Source organism: Sinocyclocheilus grahami, unplaced genomic scaffold, assembly GCF_001515645.1.
Source record: "Sinocyclocheilus grahami isolate Dianchi unplaced genomic scaffold, SAMN03320097.WGS_v1.1 scaffold52.1, whole genome shotgun sequence".
Taxonomy (NCBI): Eukaryota; Metazoa; Chordata; class Actinopteri; order Cypriniformes; family Cyprinidae; genus Sinocyclocheilus; species Sinocyclocheilus grahami.
Genome location: NW_015505231.1, coordinates 1,025,364 through 1,034,446, shown reverse-complemented (window position 1 = coordinate 1,034,446; position 9,083 = coordinate 1,025,364). Strand labels below are relative to the sequence as shown.

The following is a 9,083-nucleotide window of genomic DNA, read 5'->3' as shown; positions in this document are numbered from 1 at the left end:
GATTTCTGCATGGCTAGATCACTATTTCACAATATGCTTGCCACACATTTAATGCCTGGCCCTATCTGTCTCTGCTTCCAGCTATATTTGAATTTTCTTTTTTCTTTTTATAACAAACTGTTATTTTATGTTAAAATGTAAAGAGTGTTTGTTTTAACTTTAAATGAAATTTAATTTCATTTTCAAATAACTTTTTTTATATATATAAAGACTTTTGTAATAGCAAGTGATCAGGTGGGCATTAGGATGGCAGGTCTACTGAAAGGTGTGGTTAAGTGGAGCATGTGAAACGAAAGGAGATTAGACAGTGTGTGTACGTAACTGACTGCATAATAGAGCAAGAAAAATAGACAAAGTCGTGAACACAGCAAGGTGAGTACAGTAATGCAATTACTAGTAATTTCATTTTTTTATGCTCTGTTGTGTTATTTCTTTTATCATTTTTTATGACTCAAATTCTAAAATAACAATCCAGGAAGCAACTTTCAGTTTTGTTTCTGCGTCAGAGTGAGTGGCCTGCTTTCAACAAGTGTTGCTATGTCCACATATTATAAGCGATGGCTATTAAGCATACTGAAGAAAGGTACAACTCTGGAGTGTGTTTAAATACATCATTAACAACTAATTGTTCAATTCGGAATTGAACAATTGTGGAATTTGTAAATGCAGTTGTCACTACCTGAATTTTCAGGAGTTAATTCAGTTGTATAACACAGTTGTCACTCCTGTAAATGACAAGCACTAAAAGATGAATTGACAAGCACATTTAGCTGCAGTGTGTACATGGCCAAAGAAACACAATGCTGTTTTAAAAGCACAACAGAGCCAGCTATGGACACTATCAAGAAATGTCTCTTCTAAGCTGAGATAGAAGGAATTTCAACATCAAAAATTACTAACTGAACATTATTTAGTTTTTTTTTTTTTTTCACATTTATTGTTCTACTGTTTTTTTCCTTCTTTTATTTAAACTTAAATAAACTGCTACCTTTGTATAAAAAAAACTGGGTAGCAAAAACAAACGTTGTTTAAAAATTAATTTATTATGAAAGAATGCATATAATTGTATCATATTCTTAAAATGAATTATGTTATGTAAAATGACATTATATAAAGATAATTATAAACTGTACAACATGCAGTCACCAAAATATAAAAATCTTGTAATGGTTAAAATTAGTAAGGCATGATTTTATTACAGAGACTGACCACACGAATGGAAGAAATTGTAATTCATATAATAATGCAATTCAAAAATCATATGTAAAAGAAGGCATTTGACTCTCAAATTATCCGGTGAATTCAACAGCTGACATGAGCAGACAAGCATTGCATGTTTGGTCAAAGCCATTTTCAGACACACAATACTAAACATTGCAACAAAAACAATAATAACAATAATAGCAATAGTTTCGTCAATTGCATCCTTTTTGCTTAAACACGTCAGGATATTTGTCTTACTCCAACCGCACAATATTCCTATTTGCTGCAACGCACTTTAAGGACTGGTAGTCACCCGTACCTAGTGTCTGTAAAACAATCATTTTTAATATTTTCTATAAAGTGTATGCTGTATGCGACAGGGTTGTAATTGCATTACAACGAGTCACTGAAGGCTGGATGCTTGTTGTGTCTAATAAAATACCATTAATAAAATATTATTTGAGCAGAACTGTTAAATTCATAGGTGTACACATCACAAATTCAATCATTCTAAATCTGTTCTTTTTAGCAGAAGAAACAACATTAAAAACAACAACACTATGGACTTTGGATTTTTCACAGATGACAGGTTGTTTGATTTTTTCTGCCGAAATAAGACAAAGATGTCTACAATAGAAGAGCCGCTGATGTTTCTCCGACATCTCAAGGACAATAGACTCATTACAGATGAGCTCTATGTAAGCTTGAGCTTAAAATTTCAGTCCAATAATATATCACTATAGATGCAGAAAAGTTTTACATTTTTGCTTCTCTTTTTTGAAGCAAAGGCTTGAGGACACTGGTGACGATAATGGTGTGTATTGTGCCTTGGATTATATTGAAAAGCATGGAAAGAAGAATGTTAGAAAGTTCTGGCAATGTGTGGACCAGGAGCATATTTTACAGCGTTACTCTCAACTCTCTGAAGTCACTGTAGCCCTGAAGAACTGTGAGAAATCTTGCTCGTCTCCATCTGAGAGTGGTTTTATTGTAATATTTCACTGAGGTCTTCAGCATTGCTGATCTATTTTCTAATTCTAGTTTCTAATTTCTCAGCTCTTAAGAGTCAGCCAAACAGAAAAATTAGAGAAAGAGCTGAGGATCGAGGCACAGGAAAAGAAAGAGAGATTAAAAAGAGAAGGACAGAGAGCAACTCTGTGAGTGACCAAGCTGGACCATCATCGCAAAGCCCTAACAGCCAGAAGACGACAGATAAACACGTGAAGAGAGGTGAGTTCTAAATCAGATAATTGATTTACCACTCTATCTTTTTATCTGTCTGTCTCAATAATTACATTAAGTGTTGAAACCATTCTGTTTTTTATTTTAAAAAATTCTCCAGAACTTCAGAGCCCTCCAGACTCCAGTACACAAGAGTCGTTTTTCTGTCCATCCTTGCATAGAAAAGCAGGTTGCTGTTCAATTTTATACGATTAAACAACTTTTGGCATGAACACACATTTGCTGGACACTTTGTGTGCATACCCACAATTATTCATAACAAAAATGAAACATACAGTACAATCATTTGTTCATTTTAATTAAATGCTTTTCCCCCTCTTCTCCCAAAGAGGATCTCTGGAACATGCCTAAACACGCGAGATGGCTTCCTGTCACATGTGGGAACGAAAAGGCCTTATTGGACAGAGAAGCATTGAATAATAGTAAGTTATCCTCAATGTTTAAATATCTCAAAGCAGCATAACCTTCTTTCTCAAGGCATTATAACATTATAACAATAAAGAGTCCTGCATTTATTGTTTTAGTCTTCATAGTTGTTTCAAAACAGCATTTTTTTAATTTCCTTTGTGCACTTTTTTCCTGACATCTAAAATAATTAGTACCATATACAGGCATATTACTATTAGGATTATTTTAGGTGTGCATTTAATTGACACAAAGTGGGTTAAAGGAATAGTTCACCCAAAAATAAAAAACTGCTGAAAATGTACCCTCAGACCTAATGAATGTTCTTCATTGGAACAGATTTGTAGAAATTAAGCATTACATCTCTTATATTCACCAATGGATCCTCTGCAGTGAATGGGTGCCATCAGAATGAGAGTCCAACAGCTGATCACAATAATACACAAGTAATCCACATGACTCAATCAGTCGTTATGTGAAGTGAAAAGCTGTGTTTTTGAAAGAAACAAAATCATCATTTAAGATTTTTTTATTCTGACAGCACCCATTTACTGCACAGAATCCACTGGTGAGCAAATGATGTAATGCTAAATTTCTCCAAATCTGTTCTGTTGAAGAAACAAACTTGTCTATGTCTTTTAAGGCTTTAGGGTGAGTATATCTTCAACAAATATCTTTGAGTGAACAATTCCTTTAACAAAATGTATTTTCAGATGTTACAATTGCCGTAAAACCACAGTTTTTACAATGTGATCTATTGTCATTCGTGTTTTTTTTGTTGTTGTTGTTTTTGTTGTGTGTGTGTGTGTGTGTGTATTTTTTCCAACATGACTTAAACATTACATTTATTTAAAGTGCCCCTATTATGGGTTATGAAAGGTTCATATTTTGGTTTTGGGAGTCCCCAACAACAGGTTGACATGCATGCAAGGTCAAAAAAGCACTTTCATTGTCTTATAATATGCATTTATTTTACCTTATTTGCTCAATCGTTTACTGAAACGATTCGCTCAAAGATTAATTTTTCCAAACCCCTACTTTGCATGACGCTAATCTGCGGTGATTGGTCCGATTGGTCGATTTCATTTCCATTTCATCACACCTGTAATGCCTGATAAAGCAGCTTTAGTGTGTACAGCTGTTACCGGGGAAAGTGGAAAACATGTTTTTTCTGCTCCAAAAGCTGCACCTAGTGGCAAAGAATTAATTTGCATTTTCATTCAGACCAATGCGAAAATCGTACACAATAAGTGGGCGGGAAATATGCTAATGTTTCATATTGACGTCAACATGAAACGGCTTGGGATTCGTTTTAAAAATGACTCGTTTCAATGATTCAGAGTCGACTCTTTCTTTTGAGAGACTATAACTTTATACACGGTGCACTTTCAGATTTAAAACTTTGCAGGATGTTTTCATTCGCTTAGAGCTGTGTTACACACTGCATGAAAGGTCATTTTCAAAAATCCATAATTGGGGCACTTTAATATTCAAATACATTTTTCTAATTAAATGATTAAAATGATCTGACTTACACTACACATAGATTTTATTAACATATCAAAATTCAACTTTATTTTCAGGAAAGAGGGACTGCATAAAATGTGGAAGAGCAATGATCTCCCCTTATATATTTGAGAAAATAGGTGGAAAAGAATCATGCAAGTCCTGGAAAACAAGTATATTATGCCAAGGCACAACCCTCAAGAGTCTAATGGAGGTGAGAACAGGAAGAGTTGATGCTCATGTGTCTTTGTACTTGAATGCATTTTGTCCAAAATGAAACAATATATTTTCAATTCTGTGGCCTAATGGTAGTCTTTAAAACAAAACAAAAAGCTATTTCCATTGTGCTCTTTTAACCTGGGTTCTTTTCCTTTTCAGATGAATATTTTGAAGATACCTGAACTTGATGGAAAGTTTACCCTTCGCAAATGATGTCCCATGCATTATTTATTTTGCATTTTCAGTCACTTAATTAAATTATAAAAATGTGAAAGTAAAATAAAGCATTTAAAAACAATATCAATCAAAATAAAACACTTACTATATATATATATATATATATATATATATTATTATTATTATTATTTTATTATTTTTTTTTATTATTATTATTTGTTTACCTGCATGTCATGTGACCATAAACCAACATCAGAAAACTGTGAACATGAAAATGTGACACTTAATTATTAAAATATTTATTTTAAAAATTTGTGAATTTTAATGTGTAGTAAGAACTTCCAAAGACTTAAATAACTAAATAATTAATAAGCAAATAAATAAAAATGTATTTATCACTAGTTGTTGTAATGTTGAAGCACTTCTTAAACCTGAAAGGATTCTTGTAAATCCAGTGGTCAAAAGCTGTGTGGCCTCTCAATTTTCTGTGCAATTACATCCACCTGACTAATGACTGGTCTTTGTGTGATTGTCCACAAAACTGAAAGACTTTCTGAATGTATATAAGCGGTAAGCTATTTTAGGAAGGAACATTTGTAAGATGAAAAATAGGAATTAGGGAGAATCAATAAATTATGAATAATTTATTGCTATTGTGTGAATAATATGTAATCATGCAATCAATAAAAAAGTAACTGTAGTCTGATTACAAGTATTTTAAAATGTAATTTAATCTAATTACAAGTACTTGATTTTTGGAATCTGATTACGTAATCCAGATTGCATCATTACATCAGTGACTACACAGCTCTGCAAATATGTTTAGATAATAAATATTACCTAAATACAAATGCTCTTTACATTAGGTGCCCATACAGAATCTGGGCAATTGTTTCTGGCTGTTAAACATAAAAATAATTAAAACAGTCAGAAAGTGGGCATTAGATGTTTAGATGTTTACTTTTGGTAATGCTGTAGGCCTAAAAGGCTGCACTTAAGCTTGAAAAGCCTCAAAAGATCTCTGAATCACTGAATCAATGCATGTGTAATACCCTAGGCTATAAAAAAAATACAAATGTTCAAACAAAAATGTATTTAAACTAAAATTTTGCCATGTTAAATTGTGTATTAGTTTTTCAAATGCATTTCTGCGTCAACATTTTGAACGGTAGCTAGTGAATGGTTCGGTTCAAAACTCACAGAACCAAGATTGACTGTAACCCATTGCCTTTCTTGGTGCAATGAAGTAGGGGCTGTAAAACCCCACCTTCATATCGACTGGAGGGACCGGCTCTATCGCGTTCTTCACCAGTAGGACTGCTATTTCCACTCACAAGACATGAGCACCCTCTGCCTCCGCCTGAGGTGAACTGGATGCCCCTGAACTTGAGGGGACGCCAGGGTAAACTGAATCACATAGCCGAGTCTGATGGTCCGAAGGAGCCAGCGAGACGGGCTGGGGAGCGCTAGCCAGGCTCTCAAAGACCATGTAAGCAGGACCAGCAGAACCACAGACACACCTACAGTGGAGCAGCGAGGTGGAACACAGGGACCCGGGTCAAGGGGTTTCGATGATGGCCCGAAGCAGGTTCTGGGTGTGAGGTGCAACACATACCTGGTTCCACGGTTGCGCAAAGGGTACATGAGAAGGCTTGAAGTGCCCTCCAACCGCCCACTGCTGCCTGCTGGCGATAGAGGAGGATGACAGTTGTACGGTTCTGCTCCGTCCACTGCTCTCTATGCCCTCTTGGGACCCAAAGACAGAGGAAACTGCTCTTTTGTTGAGGTTTTTATGTACCGCTGGCTGTAGGGACGAAAACGCAACAAAAGATTATCTACCCGGCCCTCCTCTGGGGGAGGGAGTGGTGCGATCACCATCTCCCGAAGAGTTACTTCCTCCATCTCTTCTGTTTGCCTTGGCCTGATGAACCTGCAACAACGCCATAGCGTGTAAGGCCGAGGCTGCCTCTCCAAAGGCCACATAATCACTGCCAGTCAGACTAGACGAATGCTTACAGGCCCGGGAAGGGAGACATGGTTTGCCATGCCAGGTGGAAGTGGAGTTTGGACACAGCTGCATTGCAACCGACCGCTCCACCGGCGGGATCTCAGTATACACATTGGCTGCCCCGCCATTGAGAGTGGTGAGGGGGAAAAACTACCAGAACAGTTTCAGGAAGAAAAAGGTGCCGTCCATGAACCAGCAAGCTCTTCATGCACTTCCGGGAAGAAAGGCACCAAGAATCCAATCACCCAGCCTCAAAGGTTTAGGACACCGTGGAGGTTTCAGTGGCCTGGGCAAGCATAGCCATCATCTCAGGGTCCACCTCCGGCATCGTTATCATCCCAGAAGGTGGCAGCGCAGCAGGATCATCCTCCCCAGAGAGCTCTGGCTCGCCCACCTGCTGCGATCAACATGCAGTGGTCCAGCACATTCCTTGGGCATTTCCACAGGCTGCAGAGTGCCCGTGGGATGAGGGTCCCTGGGAGGTTGATTCCTCAGAAGGGAAGTCCTCACCATCACCCTGAGTCTGAGACCACCAATGCGACTACCAGAAGTAGTCCTCCCCTGGCTTTTGCCAGTTTGCACCCACTCAACAAAGGATTCAGTGACCCGCTGCAGTGCTGTAACACCCACTTCCTCATCTGACTTGTTCAAAACACTGAAGCTTGTTGGGGTGCAGAACGAAACAACTATCCCTTTCAAGATGTTTTTTTTAAATAATACTCTTAATAAGCTGCAAGCAGGTGTTGGTAAATGTCTTTATGGGTCATTCATTCAATTCGTTCAAACGGGTGATTCATTCATGAATTCAGGCTCTCTTTATGAATGGGCCAATCTTTGATTCACACGATTTGCTCAAAACGCGAATTCATTCAGAAACTAAACACAGACGCACAACAATTCTGCTGTGGCTTCATAGATAATATTTCTGTTGGCAAAACTGAGCAAAAACAGACAATATTGTGTTTAAAATATAACACAATATTAACTTCTTATTTATTGAACTGTTGTATAAAATCACATTGGCACTCGTTATATTCGGGACAAACTGATATTGCTCTCGCTGCTTGTGTGATATCGCTTATCATATGACATAGGCTAAATATGAGACCAATACTCATACAGGAGCCTTTTTTGCCCCAATATCTTGAATTTTAGGGCATAACTGCTTTTATGGAGTTGTTGCTCTGCATCACATTTGTCAACAGTTAACTGTATGAAATGTAAGATGATGTACAGGTCTGGGGGCGGGGTCAGTGCTTTAACTGCGGTAAAATATTTTAATCGCGTTATTTTTCATAACTAATTAAATAAGTTAACCCGTTAAACCGACAGCCCTAATTTTAATTAAAATGTTATTAAAAATATTTACATTATCCGGATGAGTCAAAGAATTATATCCTTCTGTGAATGTTTTCTGATATTATAGTTTTATTTTCCCTCAGATGCAAAGGCGCAGGAGCAAGCAGCTTTCAGTTTCGATTCTGTGAGTGTGGGAGGGGAGATATTACACCAAAGACAACTCAACATGGAGACACCCGTCCGCTTCCTGCTGTTCAAATAATGCTGAAGATGTGACAGTCTCCTTCATGAAATGACTCTCTCAGATCATTCTAGAATCCGACTGACCGATTGATCAAGCGATAAAATAGAGGAGGATGAAGAAACAAAGCTGTAAGAAGAGACCGCAGACGGGGTCGTCCTCCCATTCTACACCTAAGAAGAAACAAGTCAAGAAACAAAACTGCCCCAGTAAGTCCAGAAACTATTTTCTTTACTAATATAATGACAAAACAGTGATGAATCAAGTTCTTCGAAATAACAAGAGGCACATTTTACACTGCCAAATATGTTATTGAGAAGGTTTTTTTCTTCTTTTTGCTAACTGATTTAGATTTTACTTGTTTCAGAAACATCTTCAGGACAAAAAAACACTCAAGACAAATCTCAGCTTCCTGTTACATGTGGCTATAAAGAGGGTGTCCTGTATTTGAAGAAATATTATGATAGTAGGTGCAAAACATGTTACTACATGTTAAAGAATTTAGTAATGTTTATGAAGAGCTACACGTTTTTTGAATGTCTCAAGATTGTTATTCTGGAACATTTAGAACATCCAGATGAAACAAAGTCATTCCAGTAGTGGTTGATCATAGATCATTTTTCTGTCTTCAGAGCAGAAGTGCATCTTCAGTGAGGAACAATGGTTCAAGCCCACTGAGTTTGAGAGGTTTGGTATGAAGGAGAAGAACAAAAAGTGGAGGACCAGCATCCTTTGCAGTGGGATTCCACTCCAGAAACTCATAGAGGTGCATAAGACCGGTTT

The 9,083-nt window shown here is 37.1% G+C and overlaps 1 protein-coding gene across 2 annotated transcripts; it reads left to right on the top strand.

Moving 5' to 3' along the window:
- The first annotated feature begins 273 nt into the window (after window positions 1-273).
- On the top strand, window positions 274-4,837 carry LOC107583268 (uncharacterized). 2 transcript variants are annotated; one of them, XM_016269430.1, is made up of 8 exons: window positions 274-372; window positions 1,736-1,901; window positions 1,987-2,152; window positions 2,260-2,433; window positions 2,546-2,614; window positions 2,775-2,867; window positions 4,434-4,570; window positions 4,735-4,837. In XM_016269430.1, the coding sequence occupies exons 2-8, from the start codon at window positions 1,764-1,766 to the stop codon at window positions 4,786-4,788; spliced, it is 831 nt and encodes a 276-aa protein (XP_016124916.1). In that variant the 5' UTR covers window positions 274-372; window positions 1,736-1,763; the 3' UTR covers window positions 4,789-4,837. The 2 variants fall into 2 exon arrangements, with proteins under 2 accessions (XP_016124916.1, XP_016124914.1); XM_016269428.1 differs by having other exon boundaries at window positions 1,733-1,901.
- The last annotated feature ends 4,246 nt before the right edge of the window (window positions 4,838-9,083 follow it).

What these genes read in the sequence shown, in the direction of transcription:
- LOC107583268 (XM_016269430.1), top strand. Translation starts at nt 1,764, where the DNA reads ATGGACTTTGGATTTTTCACAGATGACAGGTTGTTTGATTTTTTCTGC. An exon ending in ATCCTTGCATAGAAAAGCAG is followed by an intron (nt 2,615 to 2,774) that starts GTTGCTGTTCAA and finishes CTTCTCCCAAAG; the next exon opens with AGGATCTCTGGAACATGCCT. An exon ending in CAGAGAAGCATTGAATAATA is followed by an intron (nt 2,868 to 4,433) that starts GTAAGTTATCCT and finishes CTTTATTTTCAG; the next exon opens with GAAAGAGGGACTGCATAAAA.